The 23,883-nt window shown below is 35.3% G+C and overlaps 1 protein-coding gene across 1 annotated transcript in view; it reads right to left on the bottom strand.

The window, feature by feature from the left end:
- The window catches only part of LOC133181231 (retinal guanylyl cyclase 2-like), a 55,273-nt gene that overhangs the window by 11,165 nt on the left and 20,225 nt on the right, over positions 1 to 23,883 (bottom strand). Inside the window, 4 exon segments of the mRNA XM_061315766.1 lie at positions 3,127 to 3,204; positions 13,910 to 14,026; positions 14,455 to 14,557; positions 14,839 to 14,923. Of these exon segments, the coding sequence (XP_061171750.1) occupies positions 3,127 to 3,204; positions 13,910 to 14,026; positions 14,455 to 14,557; positions 14,839 to 14,923 (383 nt within the window).

The raw sequence follows: 23,883 nt of genomic DNA, 5'->3' as shown, positions 1-23,883 counted from the left end.
TCTGTCAGTATAGAATTGTTACTCTATTAGACAAATAAAGGAGTGACAAACTTCTGGTATTCTGATGTTTTCTCACTCAAAAAACAAACAAACAAAAACAAAAACAAAAAAACCAAAAAAAAAAAAAAAAAAAAAAAAAAAAAAACCAACAACTTTAACTTAAAAGTACTTGAACTTACTTAAAGAAATTATAAAACAAAGAAAAAGAAAAACTAAAATCAAAACAAATAAAAAAAAAATACATACTGAGTGACACACACACACTCTTGTCAAAAAGATACCGGTATTAGTGATTGGTTTTTATATCACTTTTTTATTTGTTGCTAAATGATTTGTCCCTCAACCTGTATTGTCCTTGCAAATGAAATTGATAAATTGAAAGAAAATCAATCGGGATTCAGGAAAAACTATACTACACTAGATTATATTTTGACATTACAGTTTCTATCAAATATTTTAATGCAAAGAAAGAAAAAAAATTATTCTGTGCCTTCGTTGACTTTAAACAAGCGTTTGATACTGTATGACGGAATGGGGATATGAAAATCTTGAAATTATTGAACGTTTGCACTTGAAGTTTTTAAAGCATGTATTTAATTTGAAAAGTTCCATGCCATCGTACTTGATCTCTATGGTGAAACAGGTCGCTTTCCTCTGTATATATCGGTATATTGTAGAATGATTTCATATTGGGCAAAGCTTTTTTCAGGCCCTCAAAATAAAATTGTAAATGTTTTATACAAACATATGTTTAAATTGTACTGTGTTCGAAACTTAACAAACCTATGGTTAGATTGCGTACAGAAAATATGTAATATGTGTGGTTTATCGAATGTATGGTACGAACAGGGTGTCAATATGAATTACAAATGTATAACTGCTACTGTAAAACAAATATTACAAGATCAATTTATTCAAAAATGGTCTAGTGATGTAAATAATTCCTCAAAAGGACAGGTTTACAGAATATTTAAACAAAAATTTGGATTTGAAAATTACATTGATAAGTTATCTCCTAAATCTAGAAAAATATTTATAAAATTTCGTACCGCAAATCATCATCTACCAGGGAGACTGGAAGATGGTATGGTATACCACTGTGTGATAGAATATGTACACTTTGTAATAATACTCAAACTGCAGATGAATTTCATTATATCTTAGAACGTAAAACTTTAGCTAATGTAAGAAAAAATTACTTGGGTAATTATTATTCTCACAGACCGAATGTTATTAAATTCATGGAACTAATGTCTACTCAAAGCGAAAGAATGCTGAACAAGATATGTTTGTGAAACACTGATGCCCCCGTATGGCAACTTATAGCAGAGGTTAAACTTTCTCAAATGCAAATCAAATATGTTGGTACCCTAAGTAAGGTCTTGTCTCGAGGAATATACCTGTGAAATATGACAGCCCTAGCAGCGATCATTGAAAAGATATGGAAAAAGTTAAAGTTTTTCAAAAGTAAGTCAAACATCAAGGTCAAATGGAAAAAAAAAATAATGGTGCCTAAGGAAAGGTCTTCTCACAAGAAATATACTGATGAAATATGAAAGCTGAAGCAGCAATCGTTCAAAAGTTTTTACAAAGGTTTAAGTTTTCCAAAAGTACGTCAAACTCCAAGGTCAAGGTCAATGGATTACAATTGTTGGTATCCAAAGGAGATCTTGTCACAAGGGTTACATATGTGAAGTACGAAAGCCCTAGCACCAATCGTTCGAAAGTTATGGCCAAGGTTAAAGTTTTTAAAAAGTAGGTCAACATCCAAGGTCAAGGTCAAAGGGCAAAGTTGTTGGTATCCAAAGGAAGGACTTGTCACAAGGATTACATATGTGAGGTATGAAAGCCCTAGCACCAATTGTTCAAAAGTAATGGCCAAGGCTAAAGTTTTTCAAAAGTAGGTCAATCTCCAAGATCAAGGTCAAAGGGTTAAAGTTATTGGTATCCAAAGGAAGATCTTGTCACAAGGATTATGTATGTGAAGTATAAAAGAAAGGTTTAGCACCAACCGTTCAAAAGTTATGGCCAATGTTAAAGTTTTTCAAAAGAAGATCAAACTCCAAGGTCAAGATCAAAGGGTCAAAGTTGTTGGTATCCAAAGGAAGGTCTTGTTGAAAGGATTACACATGTGAAGTATGAAAGCCTTAACTCCAACTGTTCAAAAGTTATGGCCAAGGTTAAAGTTGGGTAAAATTTTGTAAAACTAGGTCAAACTCCTAGGTCAAGGTCAAATATGGTGGTACCCAAAGAAGGTCTTGTCACAAGAAATACACATGTGAAATATGAAAGCCATAGCTCCAACCAATCAAAAGTTATGGGCAATGTTAAAGTTTCTGCGGACAAACAGATAAACAGACAGACAGACGGACGGACAGGGCAAAAAATATGTACCCCCGAATCTTTGATACGGGGGCATAAAAAACTATGTATGTTTATCTTAAAAATTAATGATGCTGTCTGTCCTCCTTGATATATTTTCCCCTCTTATATTATTTATTTATTTCCTCAATCTTCTGTCATGTTATGTACCTCTGACCAGTTTTGTATATAATGTATATATGTTATTAATGTACCCCATGTACCAATATTTTGGTTTGGGTGAATAAATTGAGCTTGAACTTGCCCTTTCGGCATTTCCCGACTTCTCCAGAAGCCTTTGGCTAATTTCAACCCATCTCACCTCAAAGTAATTATAGGTGAAAGAAATTAATTGCCCTAATGTAGGTTCGTGTTCCCTTTCATTGTTACATGTATCCCCAGGCAAAATGAAGCCGAACTGAAGGTCAATACTTTACATAACAATAATAAGAAAATATATTTAAAAAGATCTTGTTCTCTAAAAAGCCATGATTCTTATGATTTAAGTATTTGATAAGTATCCTCGTTTAGGGAAATCAATAACTAGTATTTCTTTTTCAAGTCTTGGCCACAGGTCAAGAATAGTGTTCCTCGGGATGGGTTTATAATGTATTACATGCGTATACAGGATTTATAAAGACATAGAAGAAATAGAAAAGAAATGTCTCACAAAATGGTACAATATGTGATTCAGGTGAGCGCTAGAGCCCGTGGACCTCTGCATGATTTAGATATGTTGATTTTGAATTATTTTGTAATGCTTACCGTACGTATATATGACAGGAGTTTGCCTTTTATTTCAAATCCCTTTACTTTGATCTCCTTCACAAAGACCACATCTCCCTAAAAAGATAAACATAGCTAGTCATATCCAGAACTACACTGTATATACCTTTGTTCAAAATATATCCAATGTATTAGTGAATAAAAAGTTCAATATACTTTGTAAATATGACGTGCGCTTTGCTTATTTAATAATTTTAGCATGATTTGCATTTTCCCTCTTTGTTTTAATAAATTGCAAACTATCAAAATAGACCAATGACATTTTTCTTTGCAATTTTAAAGTCATTTGTAGGAATATTCATGAAAATCCACCGATAATTAAAATTCGCGAAATATTTTTTATAAAGTAGAAAATGTAAAAATAAATAAATAAATAAATAAATAAATAAATAAATAAATAAATAAAAATAAATAAAATTTTATATTTTAAAATGCATGCAATCAGTTTCATTATGTAAATAATTCAGCTAAAAATGTTTTTATAAAAAAAAAAATATCCGGCAGATATAAAGATATTTTTTTATTCCTGTTGGTAATCAACGTGTTATTACTATAATAGGATTTTGTTTCTAAGACGCTATTATTTTCTTCCGGTATAATCTCGTACATTTGAGGTCAATAAATTCAAGACTATCTGTCTTAAGAAGAAATAAATTATTTTCAGTGTAGTAATTTCTTCCCACTGACCATAATAATCATGTACATGTAAATCAAAAAAAAAAAAAAAAAAAAAAAAAAAAAAAAAAAAAAAAGGTCGCGTGATCAAATTGTGAATTTTGTATATTTTTGCATTACCATATTTATTAAGAAAACATTAAAGAAATTCATGGGAATATAAAAAAAATACAGAATTACAGATACAATTGAAAGAGCGGTAATGTTTTATCGTGTTATATGTGCTTATTCAAATTGAAACGCTAAATAATGCAATTTGTTTTCCTTAAAAAGTCACACATTAAATTAAAACCAGATTTTTAATTTGTATTTGACATGGCAAGTAGTTACTATATATACTCATTTCATAATTGTGCAACACATATGTCGGTTTAGGTTAGAAATCTAATAAATTGTAATTATCAGAATTTACTTCGAAAGACTTCGTGGTTTATACTAGTACATGAACCATCAGACTTCGGCGTGTCAAACCATATTGGGTTCGGCGCAGACCATCTCTTTTTGCGGGACCAGCGTACTTTGGAGTGACAATCGTACTTTGTAGTCCTACATTTATGTATATAATTATTAATTTTGCTTTTTCACACAAAATGAGCATGGGGCATATGCATTTTTTTTATTCGGTAAAGTACAGGACCAAGAATTTTTGTGCGCCGTACGTAAGACAATACAATGTATGAAACATAAAATGCCACCTTTTTCTTATCTGAGCATATATCGATATGAAATTAGCTAAATGTATCTTGTGAAATTATATGCTAATGAGTTGTGAAAATTTTAGAGAGCAGCGTTGATTATTTTTCACTCTAGAAAAATTGTCTACGATTTTACCGGTGTCGCATAATTTACGTTCCGGATACTTCACGTTCCGGCCGGAACCTTAAATTCATAATATTGGTTCCGGATTTTACTGTAAGTTTGGTTCCGGCCATGGCTGCAATCTTCGAATCGCGGTTTCTCTCAATTATTATCTGCCAGTTTTCATTCTACACTGAACCATAGAAGTAGTTTTTTCCTTGAGGATTAAGCATGGCGCAGCGGCATGTCATTTTCATGTGGCGCAATGTTCTTTTTATAAGGCGTCATGCCCTTTTTGTACAGATATTTTTAAAAATAATTGAATGAATAGCCCAAGTAAAGATCGTGAAATACGCTTTCTGATACATATACACCGAATAAAATTTGGTCAAATGAAAGGCCTTGTTTATCTAATGCATACAAATTAAGTCCCTTTGTTTATTTAGTGCATGTCAGGTGTGAAATTCTCGCTTGAATGCACGCAGACCCGGTATTTACAGGGTAAAGAGGATAGAACATAAACTAGACTGAAATCAGAAACCTTGAAACTGTAAATGCTTTCAAAAAAAGACTTCTTAAATGTGAATCTCCTCCAAAATATTTTTCTTTTGGTGAAAAGAAAATAAACTCAATTTTAACTAGAATGAGACACAATGTGAGTCTCCTTAAGTCAGACCTGTTCAAAGTCAGGCTTTCAGATAACACTCATTGTTCTTGTGGATATACCAATGAAAACACTGACCACTTTTTTTTGTATTGTAAGAATTATGCTGAAATAAGATTAGAATTATTTCACACTATAAGAAATAACAAAGGAACAATAGACCTTGACATAATTCTATTTGGGGACTCAAACTTGGGACAACAAAATAATATGAACATAGTTAAAGCCGTACACAAATATATTAAAAAATCGAAAAGATTTTTATGAATACCCAGCGTAACCATTCTGTATCTATTACAACCCCTTTCCTTTCTTTCTTTGCACCCCCCCTCCCACTCTTTTCTTATTTCCCTGCACTTTTTTTGTATTGTACATTTGTTGGTTGTACATCACGTGTATATGTATATGTCATTTTGTTTGTGTTGGAGAGGACAATTCTAAGTTGGTAAAACTTGTGTCCAATCCTATTGATTATGTTTCAATAAAATATGTTTAAATACAAAAAATACTAGACTGAGATTACAAAAGCCTAAAAAGAAACACAATGTCAAAGATAAATTTGATCAGTAAATTTTAATTTTATAATCTGATAATACGAAATGGTATATGTATTTATAGAGATGCATTCTCTGTTTAAATGACATTACAAGTGTTGCAAATTCCACAATGTCGAGCCTCGAATACATGGCTTCCATTCCATTAGATATTATCACTTGGCATGAAAATATGATTTATATTCCATTAGAAATAAACAAACATAAAAAATTTAATTCACTGATGAAGATAGTTATGTAGTTTTTGTGATAAATTAACAAAGGATATTTTATGAATATGTGGTTTATTCTGCAATGAAACAAACATGAAAACATAACGATATGGTTTATTCCCTTAGAATAAACAAACACAATATTAATTAATGAAAATTATGTTACAGTTGTTGTTCTTTAAAGACCGTAGGAACAAAAAAAGCAAGGTTGAAATATGAAAAGTAAGGACCAGCAATGTTGATTGTGAAAATAGCAGTCAGCTAAACTGAATTAGCTCAAAGATTTTAGTAAAATCAAGGTTTAAGCAAATTTTAAATGATTTTTTTTTATGTTTTAAAGGCCTTGAAATGCACTTTTCTGTAACTTCGATGCGTGTCCTACCCACCCACTCCTTAAGATATTTTGGAAATATCTTTTATTCCTTGGTGTTTTTTGTACATAAAACGCAATAAGAAAATGACAATTTTTATGACACTTTAAAACTTTATCGTTTTATACATACCATTGTGTTTAATGAATATCAAAATTTGTGGAGAAAAAAATTCAAATATATACATGTAGGCAGAAGGCAAGCTGCAATAATGTAACACCCCTCCATTTTTTTAAAATCTCAGCCCCCTCCCCCAAATATAAAAAAAGAGGAGGTTATAACAGCTCCAAAAATTTAAAAAAAAAAAAAGTGTTAGTTAATTATCTGAGCCCCCCCCCCCCCAAAAAAAAAAAAATTGAGGAGTTTAAATTGTAGCATCTGCAAAAATGTAAAATTGTTAATTCATTTTTTTTATCATTTGCAAATTAAAAATAATTATTATTCCAGGTTACAATTTCTGAGAGTAATATCAAACATTTTTGTTTCTTGTTCATTGTATTCTACCTTATAAAAAGATAATAATAAAGTATTTTCAAACATTGTTGTAACTAATTTGTTTCTGTTCCACTTTATAACGAAGATAAAGTAGCCCGGAACCATAGTTATTGTCAGAATTAACGTTCCGGATTACATTTGCTGAGAGTATTTTCAAATATTTTTGTCATTAGGTTGTTTCTTTTCCACTTTATTACAAAGATAAAGTAGCCCGGAACCAAAATTATGGTCATAAATAACGTTCTGGGTTACAATTGCTGTGTGTTTCCAAACATCTTTTGTTACTAGGCTGTTTCTTTTTCACTTTATTACAAAGAAAAAGTAGCCCGGAACTAAAATTATGGTCATAATTAACATTCCGGGTTACAATGGCCATAATTAACATTCCGGGTTACAATTGCTGAGAGTATTTTCAAATATCATTGTTACTAGGTTGTTTCTTTTCCGCTTTATTACGAAGATAAAGTAGCCCGGAACCAAAATTATGGTCAGATTTAACGTTCCGGGTTACAATTGCTGAGAGTATTTTCAAACATCTTTTGTTACTATCTAATGCTGTTTTTTTTTTACTTTATTACGAAGATAAATTAGTCCGGAACCAAAATTATGGTTATAATTAACGTTCCGGGTTACAATTGCTGTGTATTTTCAAACATCTTTTGTTACTATGCTGTTTTTTTTTACTTTATTACGAAGATAAATTAGTCCGGAACCAAAATTATGGTCATAATTAACGTTCCGGGTTACAATTGCTGTGTATTTTCAAACATCTTTTGTTACTATGCTGTTTTTTTTTACTTTATTACGAAGATAAAGTAGCCCGGAACCAAAATTATGGACATAATTAACGTTCCGGGTTACAATTGCTGAGAGTATTTTCAAATATTTTTGTCACTAGATTGTTTTTCCTCCACTTTATTACGAAGATAAAGTAGCCCGGAACCATAAATAATGATCCGGGTTACAGTTTCTGATATTGTACTTTCATGTAAATTAGTTGAAACTGATTCGCCGAAAAGCATTTGTTAAAAAACACGATTACCCACTGAAGGTGTATTTCTTGTGACAAGACTTTCTCTAGGATACCAACAATTTTGACCTTGACCTTGGGGGGTCCCTCTACACCTATGCCCGGCCTGCACTCGGGCATCCCCTGTGGGGAGGGTAGTGTATTACATGGAAAGTCAGGAAAAGAGGTAAGGTTTGCCCAGTCTCAATTTGGCTCACCAGGGATGATGACCAGTGATTCCCTGGAGGCCTCTCTAGGTAGCCCGTGTAGGTGTGGCTCACCGAGTATGATCGTCTACATGTGAGGCCCGTAGATCCTGTAGGGCTCACCTGGGACCCTGCACCCATACAGAACCAACCTAGACTAGCAGATTTTGGTGCGCCCTCTTTCCCTGGGGATGACTTGCAACCCCGGAGCTCAATGCACTATATCTGCCCCAGCCCCTGTCAATGTTGGAGTGTCACCAGCAATGGTTCATTCACAAGTATATGCTTTAGACACTGGTATGACTGCTGCCAGACCCCAACCTACATCATTGTATGCTAGTTCCTCAAGCACACCTTACCATGCGCCCCAATCAGTGTACATCAATCCTGGGGGTAGGCATGCCCAACTCCCAGTACCCGACCACGCCCAGTCTGTGTTGTATCGAGGCGAGAGTACTCCAGCCACACTCCATGGTATGACTATGCCCAGTGCACTGCAGCACCATAGTGTTCATGTGTCAATGACTTGTAGTCCTGCCCATCCCGATACCCCAGCCTGTCATTTTGGAAGGGAGGGGGAGAGGATAGCACATGTTCAACCTAACATGTATGGGGCAGCCCATCCGGGATACTATGCTAATCAGTCAGTCCCGGCTAACCAGGCTTGCAACTTTAGTACACCAATACATTATGGCTCACCTGGTTACCAGGGCACCACACCATACCCAGGTAGGGCAGCCACGGGGGGTAAGCCCCGGTATAAGGACCTTAGGTATGATGGTAAGACCAGCTGGAAGGCATTTTTGCACAAGTTCGTTAGGTTATCTCGCAGCCAGCTGTGGACAGAGGAGGAGCAGCACGACCAGTTTTGTTTTTCCCTTGAAGGAGCAGCAAGATTATAAGATGAAAGCCTAATTCGACTAACTTGAAATGGAGCTGTGCAGTTTTAAACTGACGAAAACTACACGCCGCATTTTCGTTTCACGGGGGAGGGGGATATTTTCCATTTTCCACTGTATTATATAGCGGAAAACATGTTTTAACAGAATTACAGAGTAATCTCTTCTTCTTTCCAAATAATTATTGTTTTGAAACTTCGTTTATTCATATATATCATTCAGATATGCCTTTTGAAAATTGAGGTACATGTAAGTGACAAAACAGTTCTGAATACATGGTATATAAATCTCGGTGTTCGACATTTTAGCGGGGAAAAATGGACGTTTTATAGCGAAAAATGTGACATTTAAGCGGAAATTAAAATACATATGGACATCAACAAATTGTTAAGTAAAATATAATTATATCTATGCCTCTTCCAGTAGCCAGTCGGGCTAAGTTTTCTGCCCCCTGCGGGGGGAGGGGGTAGAATTTTGCGCAGACTTAACAATACTATTCATTTCTCAGGATTGTAAAATACAAATCTGTATCTGTATTACATTTCCTCTTCAAAGTTATTATTACAAATGCTGATACCTGCACTTACCTGTATAAATAAAAATGAGTTGAGTTTTATTCAATAGTTTTTAGCTGTGCCGTCGAAACGTTTGCTAGAGTCGAGAACTTAGAAATTTTAAAGTTCGTCATATTTTGCTGGCATTACATTGATTGTTTAAAAAATAAATTTTATCCGAGAAAAAAAAAATACACAAATTTTTTTATTGAATTATTACAGGAAATTGTTTTTCTTCATATTAATTGCATTATAATTTTTCCGCTGAAATTAATGTCTATTCACACCTTTGGAGGTCCTTCGCCCACACATCTCCTATAATGTTCATTTATGTATTGTGATTTAATTATATACGAATACTTGGCTTTACAAAAACACAATGGGTGTTTGAAAAAATATATATAAAGATATTAAAATATTATCCAATAATTTTTTTAATCCTAAATATAATTCATCTATTAGCATTACCAGCTGACCAGGGTGCCCTTTGCATAAACTCATTTCAAATTGCGGAAATGACACAGCGATTCGCATGACTGCATATTGTATCGATAGAAGGGAGTCATAAAACAACATGATGGGGTATATCAATGTAAACAAGTTTCACACCTTTGCGTTCTGTTGTTTACAAAGAAACAACAATTACGTATAATTCCATGTATTATAGTATTGGTACATGTATTATAGTATTGGTACATGTATTAAGACCATATTTTGGGACTACTTCTAAATCGATATACGTTTAAATCCTGCTGCATCGTATAACCCGTTAAGAGAAAGAAAAAATTCAAATCACTTGTAAATATTAATTATAAATAAAGTTTTTAAAAGAGTGCTTGGATGCCCGGAACGTTTATTATGGCCGGAACCAAACTTACGCGGGTCGGAACGTTTATTATAGCCCGGAACCAATATTATAGGTATTTAGCGTTCCGGCCGAAACGCTAAGTTACCCGGAACGTAAATTATGCGACACCGGACAACCCTCGTATAAAGAGTTTATAACAAAACAACTGTGTAAGATGATAATTTCTACATTTCAAACCTCACACATAAATACATGTAGTTATAGCATTCACAGTTTTGTGTTTCATTTGATAAAAAAAAATTGATTTCAGAGAGTTATAAAGATGCGGTGCCAAATGTCTCTGTCACGAAAGATCACCGACCTTTTCAAATAAATAAGTTCATTCACTGATCAAATCTTAAGGAATCTGTCTTAAAGTTCGGTCTCAATTTCCATGTGAGACTACCGAGCACGTGTCACATTCTTTGCTAATAAGAAAAGGCCATCCAAGCGGCTTATTTTCGTTATAAATAGTTATTATGAAGTGAATACTGATTAGAGAATGAGACAATGTTTAAAACAAGAGGCCCATGGGCCACATCGCTCACCTGAGCACATTGGCAAGGGGGGGGGGGCTTGAATTTTAAACTACCTGATGATGCTTCCATGTCAATATATAATTTGTTTTAACAAATGGCTTTGTTGTACTTGAGAAGATTTTAAAAAAAAATTCCCATATATTCTTCTGTAAAAATTTGATCCCCCATTGTGGCTCCTCCCTATCCCAGGGGTCATCATTTGAACAAACTTGAATCTACACTACCTGAGGATGCTTCCATATCAATATGACTAAACATAGCTTTTCTGTTCTTGAGAAGAAATTTTTTCTATATGTTCCTATGTAAAACTTTTGATCCCCTTATTGGGCCCCACCTACCCTCGGGGGTCATCATTTGAACAAAATTGAATTTACACTACCTGAGGATGCTTCCATATAAATATGACTCATCATGGCTTTGCAGTTCTTCATCAGAACATATCTTCCTACATATTTCTATTTCAGACTTTTATCCTCCATTGTGGCCCCGCCCTACCCCCAGAGGTCATGATTTGAACAAACTTGAATCTACACTACCTGAGGATACTTCCACATAAATATGATCAATCAGGGCTTTGCTGTTCCTGAGAAGAAGATATTTAAAGATTTTTCCTATATATTTCTATGTAAAACTTTGATCCTCCATTGTGGCCCCGCCCTACCCCCGGGGGTCATGATTTGAACAAACTTGAATCTACACTACCTGAGGATGCTTTCATATAAATATGACCAATTAGGGCTTTGCTGTTATTGAGAAGAAGATTTTTAAAGATTTTTCCTATATATTTCTATGTAAAACTTTGATCTTCCATTGTGGCCCCGCCCTACCCCCAGGGGTCATGATGTGGACAAATTTGAATCTACACTACCTGAGGATGCTGCAATATAAATATGACCAATAAGGGCTTTGCTGTTATTGAGAAGAAGATTTTTAAAGGTTTTTCCTATACATTTCTATGTACATGTAAAACTTTGATCCTCCATTGTGGCCCCGCCCTACCCCCGGGAGTCATGATTTGAACAAACTTGAATCTACACTACCTGAGGATGCTTCCATATAAATATGACTCATCATGGCTTTGCTGTTATTGAGAAGAAGATTTTTAAAGATTTTTCCTATATATTTCTATGTAAAACTTTGATCCTCCATTGTGGCCCCGCCCTACCCCCGGGGGTCATGATTTGAACAAACTTGAATCTACACTACCTGAGAATGCTTTCATATAAATATGACTCATCATGGCTTTGTTGTTCTTGAGAAGAAGATTTTTAAAGGTTTTTCCTATATATTTCTATGTAAAACTTTGATCCTCCACTGTGGCCCCGTCCTACCCCCGGGGGTCATGATTTGAACAAACTTGAATCTACACTACCTGAGGATACTTCCACATAAATATAATCAATCAGGGCTTTGCTGTTCCTGAGAAGAAGATTTTTAAAGATTTTTCCTATATATTTCAATGTAAAACTTTGATCCTCCATTGTGGCCCCGCCCTACCCCCGGGGGTCATGATTTGAACAAACTTGAATCTACACTACCTGAGGATGCTTTCATATAAATATGACCAATTAGGGCTTTGCTGTTATTGAGAAGAAGATTTTTAAAGATTTTTCCTATATATTTCTATGTAAAACTTTGATCTTCCATTGTGGCCCCGCCCTACCCCCAGGGGTCATGATTTGGACAAATTTGAATCTACACTACCTGAGGATGCTGCAATATAAATATGACCAATAAGGGCTTTGCTGTTATTGAGAAGAAGATTTTTAAAGGTTTTTCCTATATATTTCTATGTACATGTAAAACTTTGATCCTCCATTGTGGCCCCGCCCTACCCCCGGGGATCATGATTTGAACAAACTTGAATCTACACTACCTGAGGATGCTTCCATATAAATATGACTCATCATGGCTTTGCTGTTATTGAGAAGAAGATTTTTAAAGGTTTTTCCTATATATTTCTATGTAAAACTTTGATCCTCCATTGTGGCCCCGCCCTACCCCCGGGGATCATGATTTGAACAAACTTGAATCTACACTACCTGAGGATGCTTCCATATAAAAATGACTCATCATGGCTTTGCTGTTCTTGAGAAGAAGATTTTTAAAGGTTTTTCCTATATATTTCTATGTAAAACTTTGATCCTCCACTGTGGCCCCGCCCTACCCCCGGGGGTCATGATTTGAACAAACTTGAATCTACACTACCTGAGGATGCTTCCACATAAGTTTCATCTTCCCTGGCTTTGAGGTTCTTGAGAAGAAGATTTTTAAAAGATGCTACTAATTTTTCACCAATTCTTCATTATCTCCCCTTGAATGAGGGTGTGGCCCTTCATTTGAACAAACTTGAATCCCCTTCACCCAAGGATACTTTGTGGCAAGTTTGGTTGAAATTGGCACAGTGGTTCTTGAGAAGAAGTCGAAAATGTGAAAAGTTTACAGACGGACGGACGGACAGACAGACAGACAGACAGACAGACAGACGGACAGACGGACAGACGGACTACAGACAAAATGTGATCAGAAAAGCTCACTTGAGCCTTCGGCTCAGGTGAGCTAAAAATATGGTCATCTACACAACGTCCCTTTTAGTTTTGTAAGTCATTTAGGTAACATCATAAGAGGATAGTTCTGAATCCGAAGCTCTATAAACCAGATTATATTTCATCGACGCATAAGAATTAAGACGTGTCTACAACATAAGGCTTGTATATCAAATATCGTAAGTAAGTAAGAATTTATCAACCTATTCAAGAGATTCTAAAAAGTAGATACATTATAATAGTGAAAGTATAGCTTTACAATATACAAAGTATACTTTTGTCTTTATGGATAAAGAAAATGATTTGTGCAGCTTAAATTGAGTAAATAATGCTAATACGTATTTCATTATCATTCTGTCCTTGTATAAATACTTGTATTTTGCTAAAATATACCTTGTATTTTGCTATTTCAGAAAACTCGGAGAATTCGTGAAGGCTGGCCAATGAACGATTGGATTTCTCCGAGGTTTTCACCAAATCAGGTTTGTCAAGAAATGGACCACTGTTAATCTACAAATAAAGTAAACAGAGTTTAACATGATTAAGGTTTAATATCCAGGGTAAATATTTAAAACAACATTGTATTTATAGAGGATATTCAATGTTTTATTAAGAATGAAGGAATATCATTTTTATTCAATAAATCACAAAATTTCACTGTTGAAAATGTAATAAACGTATTTAGTTTCAAAATAACAACTTCGCTTTGGTACACATGTACACAAGAAGCTATTGATGATTTCTGGGTTTAATACAATTTACTCCGAGGACGTTCTGTTCTTATTGTCCACTAAGCCTCTACAATTCAATTCTGCTGCTGAATGTATTGCTAAATGACATACACAATTATATTGACGATAACCACCAACTCTTGTCCAATACCCCGACTTGACCAATGATGGAATAAAATGAATTACCGTTTATAAATAAATACTTGCTTTGACAGATTTTGCCTCTTTTTTATGCAGATAGGTAAGGTCGTCCGTTTCAAGAAGAATCTTATTAGGTCCTTTGGTCATGTTGATCTTTCTTTGCTTTTTCCTGAAAGTACAAGTATGAATGCAAAACACGGGTTTTTTTTTAAGATTTTGTTGCGTTTCCGTGATATTGTATTCTTAAGTTGTCAACGATAATTATAAAGATCCAGAAAAGCAAGATGCTGTTTCTGATTAAGTAACAAAAATGCACACGTCAATTAAAAAATAATGCGTCCTCCATTCATAAAATACCAATTCCTTGTGAGTTGTGTATGGATATATTACGTATCTTTTAAAATCAATATACTATATCATCTCATGAAGCAAAACAATTTAAATTCTTACCAAAGCACAATAAGTATAAATGATCCTACTCCTACAATAACTAGTAAGGTAACTGGAACAGCCACGGCAACAGCGAGATTTATTTCTGAAATAAAAAAAGCAAAATACTTTTTTTGCACAATAAAATTAATGACTTAAATACAGAAGACATGTTTTTGGACTCTTTGGTAGACATATGAAAGTTAAAGAAAATAATTCTGTAATGTGTGCTGTGCAAAATTTCGAAGAATTGAAGTGGCAAGAAATGACATTATGGACATAGGAATTTTCTTTTCGATAAAATTCACAAAACATTGTGTGTCCATCTTCTGAGGATTGTAATTAAAAGCAACAATTCAAACATTTCAAGACAATTTAACTACATGTATCAAAACGTTTTTCGACTTATGCAACTCGTGTATATATTCGTAATATAACTGTTTGTTTTTAATTGTATGTCCCAACTGGTCAATCTCTATTTAAGTGTGGCAAACTACTATCTGTACTTATTGTCAAAATAAACTGACTGGATGTTAAATATATCAACCAGTACTAAGTCTTTGCATTTGCATAGATTTACATTGTGGTCATGTTGAATATCTAAGCACTGCTTGGGAACATTGGTCTAACTTAGTTTTATTTGCATCTATAGCTGTTCAGGACTTGGTAAATCTATTGGCAATTTGTTATGCATATTATTTCGTTCCGATTTTATGGTGTTTTAGTACGGTTTTTTTTTTGCCAAGTTTTCATAATATCGAAGGGAAGATTTTAAAAATATAACTTTTCCTTTCTATACTTAGCAAAATTCTTTTGAAATTCCTCATAAAATTATTTTTACGGAACTTTGGTTTTGAAAGCATATCGTTGTGTGAACACTGTACACATTAAATGATTTTTATGGTGCAATTAAATGAATTTGCACTGGAAATCCATCATCATAAAATGAAAGACATGCATCAGTTATCAACTTAGATAATTAACACCTTCTTAATATACTTGATCCCTTTTTGTTGTCTTCATACTATTACTTTACTGAAACTAAACAACTATAGTGTATAAAAAGTTTAATATTGAAATCATATAGCGAGTATACTTCAAAGAAAATCTCATCAGAAGTCTGTGTTTGAAACCGTTTGATAACGTTTATTTTTCATGTGATAAAGAAAACTATTTGGTTAGGGTTACAATCATGCGTGCAGAGAACAGGAATATTTTTAGCAGATTAAATTGTAATATGCTTTAGGAAGGGCTTTTTGTATCCAAGTGTGTACTACACGATTTTGTTACAAGACGAAATGATACACCTGAAAAAATGTATTTGCATTCTATATTTTAGGAATGAATGTCTATTTTTATGATATTTATGAGGTTTTAACTTATACTGAAACATCTATTTATGCAAGAAGTACCACCTTTTCCCAGGTTACTTATCCTCCTTATGACCCATTAAAAGTAGACACTCTTAGCAAATTTATCATATGACTTCAAATATTTATAAGAAAAAATATCTGGTAGTGTTGATGTGTGCACCTTTTATTTCCCATGCAATGACGACTTTTTGATGAAACATTAGAAATTTGAATCAACAACTTTTTACAAAGTCGAAAAATATATGGAGTTTCATTAACAGTTGTAAATGATCATGATTTTTCATGGAAAATCTATTCATTAATATTTTTATGGCCCATAAGCAATATACAACAAAAACACTGCTAGACCATAAACATCTTTATTTCATCATTGTCGCTGGTTCTGAGGGATAGGACTCACTTATTTGCAAATAATTTCCTAAATCTGTTTCTAAAAATCCATTTGATTAAATACGATTTATGAAGAAAATATATATTATTGGTATTTAGCCTGTCATTTTCAGTGATAGCACAGACAATTAAGACAGCTATTGCATGTCTGCTTTTACTTAAATTGAGAGCGAAAGAAAATGAAAATGACGCAGTAAACCTGAGGGATAAATCTTCATGCAAGCGGCTACTTTATACAGATTAGTGTAATGTTCACAAAAGAGAACAAAACCTTTAAATTGATTGCGTTTTGCAAGATGCTCTCATTAACTGCACTTCATGCTATTCAATATTCTCGTCCTTTTCTTCTGACTTTTCCCTTCCAGTTTTTAGTGTCCATCCATTTTTTGTTTTATTTATATAAAATATTGCTTCCGTATTAACTAATTCAGGACACACAAAACTTACATTTTATATCGATTATGTCAAACTGTAAACTAGAGTAATATTTTTGCAATAGTAATACTTTTATAATACAGAAAGACTGCTCAAAACAATCACCCAATCTGTCTGTTTTAACACTTTTGTATCCGTGCGATAATTCGAGAAGCCTTTGAGCTTTTGCAGTGAAAATTTATATCACAACTATCTATGGCCTAAGATCAAGGTCTTAAATTCGTACGTTTAGTCTGTGTGTAAAACTTTCATTTCCGGACGACATTGAAATTTTATACCATAACTCTCTATAGTCCTGCCCGCCCTTCTTAATATGTCCCCCCTTTAAGATCCGCGCATGCTCATCTTTTTTTCCTAATCCCGGGGGGTAGGGGCACATTTTCTAAATTAGCTTGTTTTTTTTTATTTTTTACGCTGAACCCCTCTTAGATATCAGGCCTAAAATATCATTTACCTACTTCATGCCACCGAAATGTGTCATCATATTTTGTTTCAGTAGATATTTCTTTCTTTAATCGTGCTATTCAATTGTCCATGCATTTGACTATAATCCGGCCATTCAACGTCAAACGTGAAAAGTGCTACAACATTTGGAACTGCCAAAGTAGAAATTACGGAAGTGATGCGAAAATGACACCTAACGGATAACTCTCGAGTTCCGAGTTTTATGGAAATCAAGGTCTACGAAAAAGTTCGGGAAATTTCGATACAGAAGCCGAAATATTGATTCATAAGAATTATATTTTGCAGGGAGAAGGGGTCCTGTCCACAAGCACCTGTGATTTTCACCTAATTTTTATGGTTTAGGTCTCCCTTTTGCCATGTCGTCAAATTAATTACGCTGCACTGCAGCATATAACGCCGTTAAAAATAGTACGTAATGAAATAAAAAAGTGTCCTTTTCAAGGATTTGAATATCTGTTGTTTCAATGATTTTATCAATTTAAAATTCTACCTCGAATTTTATGTTAACAAATGTACACAGATTACTCCAACTGTAGTTGTAGTATGTCTTTTATTACGTATTCTATGTGTACGGCAAACTGGTCAACCAGCAAGTTGGTTACAAGAAATAGAAACCTATAAATTAACAGTTACTCATAGAGCAGGAAGGAAGCACTCAAATACAGATGCTTTATCTAGAAGGCTATGTTGGTCATGTGAACGACAAGAGCAAAGAAATATGCGTAGTGACAGTGAATATGAAGCAAGTGAGGTTAATCCAGAAATACAAGTATGCGCAGTAGCCGGAAGTGATGCATTAAATAATATGATTTCGCCTCATAGTGGATTAGTCCTAGATGGTTGGCAGCTCGACTCGATCCATCAGTCACAGCTAGATGACAAAGAAATTTCACCATTACCTTTGGCAAAACAGTCCAATGAGCCTAGACCAGCCTGGAATCAAGTCTCAAATAGCTCCGGTATAATGAAAACCATTTGGAGGATGTGGGATATACTGTTGGATGTTATACTATACCGACGTTTCATTCATGATGATGGTCAAACTTGTCATCTTCAACTTATTGTTACCAGTCATGGTACATGTAGTCTAGTGGTAGGGCGTTCTCTTCGTGATCGGGAGGCCTGGGTTCGATTCTCCTTCGTGCGCCGCGTCAAACCTAAGACATAGATATTGGTAGTGACTGTTCCTACGCCAAGCGCTCGGCACTAGAAGTGAAAGTTACAAGTCTTTCGCATGAGACCTTAAAAAGCGAGGTACCGTGTCACAGTAGGCGTTAGCACGATAAAGTACCCGTACTGCTCAATGACCCGTAGTGCCGAGTATAGGTCCAAATTTGAAGCCCTTCAACGGGATATAGTGACGTCTCTATATGAGTGAAATTTCTCGAATGGGACGTAACCAATATACTATCAATCAACTTATTGTTCCTACATCTCTGCGAAGTCAAGTGCTGAAGCATTTTCATAATCTTCCTTTAGGAGGCCACTTAGGTGCAGAGAAGACCCTTGACAAAATAAGACATTCGATGTACTGGTCCAAAATGAAAATGGACATGGAGAACTATTGTTCACAATGTGATCTCTGTGCAGCAAAGAAACCCTCTAGGACTTCCTAGAGTTTTTTTTTACATCAGTATTTGTTTGGAGAACCTATGGAACGGGTAGCTGTTGATATCCTTGGCCTCCTCCTCTTACAGAGAATGGCAATAGGTATATTTTAGTGATATGTGACTGCTTAGTAAATGGACTGAGTCATTTGCCATGCCAGACCTAGTATAAAGCACAATAGCAAAAGTCCTTGTAAATGAGTTTATTTGCAGGTTTCTTACCCCCCCCCCCCCTCTTTCAACTCCATTCTGATCAGGGGAGGTCATTTGAAACTAACCTATTTAAAGACATTTTGTCAATGTTTCGGGTCGAGAAAACAAGAACTACCAGTCAGCGACCTCAAGCTAATGACACTATACAGCGCTTCAACAGAACTTTGGTAAGCATGCTGACCATGTACTGCGACAAGAACCAGAGGTACTGGGATAATGTTTCACCAAAGGTGATGATGGCTTACCGGTCATCTATTCACTCTAGTACTGGTTTCTCTCCAAATAGAATGATAATAGGCAGAAATATAATAATGCCCATGGAAGCTATCATCCCAAGGCCATATGAATCCAGTGATAAAGACTTCCCTGATGCAGATGATTATGTACAGAAGCTGCAAGAAAATTTGTCAAGCATTTACAAGTTTGCCAGAAAATAGCTGAAGCAAAATGCAGATTACCAGAAAAAGCCCAAGTTAGAAAATTTGAGGAAGGAGATACAGTCTGGCTGTATGATGCATCAAGAAAAATAGGAGTACGTAGCAAGTTGACATGTTAATGGTAGGGCCTAAGGTAAGTATTATAATGAAGATAGATGACATCACGTTCTTAGTCAAGAAATTTCAGAGGCAGACGGGCGAAGTATACCACATTGATAGATTACTCCATTTTAAAGGAAAGCATCCACCAAAATGGGTTAAGAAATAGAAGGAAAACTTACAGATGCAAGTATAATTATGATGCAGATGTCCATGTATTTACCAATTTTTTTTTATCCTTGAGCCGATTTAGGGAAGGGACGTGCGCAATCTAGGGCCCACATTGTTGGTTGACACAGTGATGTGAGTGACGGATGTCTGCAGTCTATGGCCCTCGCCGTTGTAAAAAGGCCACTACATCTCAGGGTGTAACCTTAGCCGCGTATATGTATGGTAGTTTTAGGGAGCTACCTGATATAGGTGACAGGGTGATCATCTAGAAGATAGCCATAGGCTGTTGAGGTAGGCAACAATGGAAGTTGCTGAGGTTTTTTTTATTATTATTTTTTTGGTTGTCTGCATCACATTTTATGATACCTACCAAAATAAAACCATTAAAGTCATTGTTAAGCATTTTTGTTGTTTCTTATTACCATTGGTCGGTGGCGTCCAATATTCCAATATCCTGTGCTTTTCTTTTTACATCCAATAGTCGCATATCCATCCCCAATTTTTATTTTCATTACATGTTTGGTCATGTTCCATGAGAGATCCCCAGTGTGTCTTATCTATATGAATATTACCAAAGTAATTATAAAATAGATACCTGCCATTACAAATTTATTTAACAAATTCCATGACTGAACTGAAAATTTTTGCCAATGCCATGCCTATATCCTGAGAACTAATGTCAAATTTTGTCCTTATAGAATGCCATTTAATTATCATCTTGAGGTTGATGGACAGTCATGCAATAAAATCTTTGAATGTAGGCGGAAGCTGAAGAAGCACCTCTCTCCGGCACCACTACGAGGATTAAAAATATGCCCTTTCTGCCTGGAAAAAGAAATTACCTTTAACCGTAGGTACATGTGATTGATTGTATGTTGTTTTACGTCCCGTTCGAGAATTTTTCACTCATATAGAGACGTCACTATATACCGGTGAAGGGCTTCAAATTTAGACCTTTACACGGCACTCAGGACCATTGAGCAGTGAGGGTTCTTTATCGTGCCAACGCCTACCGTGACACGGGGCCTCGGTTTTTACGGTCTCATCTGAAGACCCGCAACTTTCACTTCAGAGTGCCGAGCGCTTGGCGAAGGAACAGTTGCTACCTATTTTTTTTTATCGACTTAAGTCAGTTGCGGCCGTGATTCAAACATACGACCTTCCGATCACGGAGCGAGAAAAAAACTACTTTACTGAATGAAATACCGTGACGGCTGGTACACGTAACAAAGCACCATAAGGATGCTGCAGCTGGAGTTAATGTACCATTAGACGAGTTGTTTTCAGAAAACAATGCCTTTTGAATATTCTATCAGCCCGCCCATTATCGTGCCATTGTAGATCCCACAGACAAGAAAACTAGAGCCTCTATGACACTAAGGGTCATCGTCCTTGAGGCAACGAGGAAGATTTCCTTTAGACCAAGGAAGACCCGCCAGGATTGGTTGGAAGGATGGGAGGGACCAGCTACCAACTTTCAGCAAACAACACGTGCGCCACATTCCGAGTTTAGTCCCACTTTTACAAGCCTTTTTTCAGTCACTTAAATGTCCTTGGGACCTGGAGGGATATCTCCTTTCCTTGAAGATGAAAAATGTCTATTACATGTTATTCTAAATGACACCATTTTGTTCGATGCAAGGTCTACAACAAGCCTGACAACGAAGATGGCATTACAGAAGCCTTCCACACTGCCTTAACTGGACCATTTGAATTGCTGGATGGATGGCACTCTTGGGCAAAACACCTAGCTTTTGCACTTGGAGTGGACATTCAATATCTGACTGGTGTCCTCCAACAACAAGCCAAAGGTACCTAGATCCCCAGTTCCTGAAATTGAACTGTATGCAGAATCTGACTTTGATGTTGATCCTCTGAATACTGTGGATACCCCAGTAAAACCCCCACCTATAAGCCTTCAACTACACTTCTAGAACCATCTGCTTTGCCCACCCACAGCTATGAACCACAGCAAAAGATAAAACGTGGAATCACTTGTTCAGTCCAATCTTCCCAGGTCAGATGTTTCATTAGCCTTGCCAATGAGTGTGGAGACCTCTGTCGTCCCCTGCAAATCTCCTTCACGACCTGTAGGATCCTAGAGACCCCAGTCTGTTTCCTCTTCCCAAACCTCCGGTCTAGCATCCCTGGCAGAGAGAGAGCGAGAAATTTGCAAGCAAGAGGTTGCATGCCAGTACTTCCACCTGCAAGAAGACATTGGGAGAAAGAAGAAACTGGATCTGTTAGCATTACATGGCCACCCGAAGAATTCTATTCTATATCACCACACAGAAAGTTGTTGGAACTGGAATGTACAGTTTTGCTGTTAAAGAGGAGTAGACAAGATGGTGGAGAAATTTTGGACAGGGCCACTTTTATAGACGAATTTAATTATTGGCCTTTCCTGGCACTCCCACTCTATCACCTAAGACAATTAACAAGCCACAGGTTGAGAGCAGAGTCTATCTTTATCAGTCTATACGGGACATTGCAAGTAAATGGAACCTCTCAAACTTCCCAAGATGAAGCACTGTTGGAGTTCCTAGAATATGGAACCTGCAAGAGACAACACCTTTGGGATGAACTTATTGCTGCCATCGATACTGCTGGTGTCACTTTAAGACTTAGTGATTGAAGATCAGATAGTTCTCTATTTTGCAAGTTAAGACACTGTAATTCAGGAGAATGAAGATTCTTGGGTGGGGAAAGTGTAAGACCTCTATAATGTACATATAATATAAAATTTAACATCATTTAACTCTGCCATACTGTATTTATTGTGTAATTTATTACTGCATCTTTTCTAAGTCATTATTTCAATTGCTCGTGAGGCGGTTTCTGCTTGTAAGAACATGTTTATGTATTTATTCTTTTTATAGCACGTGCTGATATGTAAATAATCTATTTTCTAATTTAATTCATTACTAGTATATCATGAACTGGTTCACATACCTATAAAACTACGTTTTTTGTGATCACATGTATTCATGAAGTGGGGTGGGATATTATAACCTACATCAACTGTAATAGCGCCATTATTTGTTCTGAATATTCTTGTATACAACCCGCTACCATCTTTGTTGAAGTGACGTACATACTAGCCAGAGTTTCGCACATTGTTTTCCTATGATTTTCTAATTGACCATTATTAGAAGTAACTCAGATTACTGCTAGAAGAATTGTTAAAAGTTTTTCATTATTGTCATACAGTCATTTGTACCTTCAATAGCTTATCATTGTGTTCGTGTTTGACAATACTTAGTTGACATCGTCTGCTATACGATTCGATCTTTTTATGACAATTATATTTCTAGGAACTGAATATTTACTGACAAATTAGGATAATATCCAGCATAATCACATTAATTTAATCAATGTGTATTTGTTAAATCACGGTATGTTTTTAATTATTTATTCTATGTGTACGGCAAGATTGTTTGGCACTGTACGGCAAAACTCATGTTCTGCGGTGCCGTACATTGTCAAGATTGCTCGAGTGTCACCGTACAGTTATCTTATTGGGTAATCCCTATCACGTGGTATCTCGGAAAGTCTATATATATATATATATATATATATATATATATATATATATATATATATATATATATATATGAGTCGATTAGCCAATAATGGCAGATAATTTTGTAAGATTATCCAGCGCCAAATACGAAATTCTAAAGGCTCTTCATTTGTCCAATTTAGGTGAGAGTTCATTATGACAAATTATCTCTCAACACACCTATGTATTATTTGGAAACATTTTTGTTATATTTAATTATTTTACTATATAGATTTAACGGTCACCTTGATGCCCCTCCCCTTTTTGCCATGTTTCTTTACGGTAAACGCCACCGACCAATCTCATGTTTTATA

The sequence above is a fragment of the Saccostrea echinata genome, unplaced genomic scaffold (assembly GCF_033153115.1).
Source record: "Saccostrea echinata isolate AGI-Se365-2 ecotype Australia unplaced genomic scaffold, CSIRO_AGI_Sech_v1 ptg000008l, whole genome shotgun sequence".
Taxonomy (NCBI): Eukaryota; Metazoa; Mollusca; class Bivalvia; order Ostreida; family Ostreidae; genus Saccostrea; species Saccostrea echinata.
This window is presented reverse-complemented; position numbering and strand designations above follow the sequence as displayed.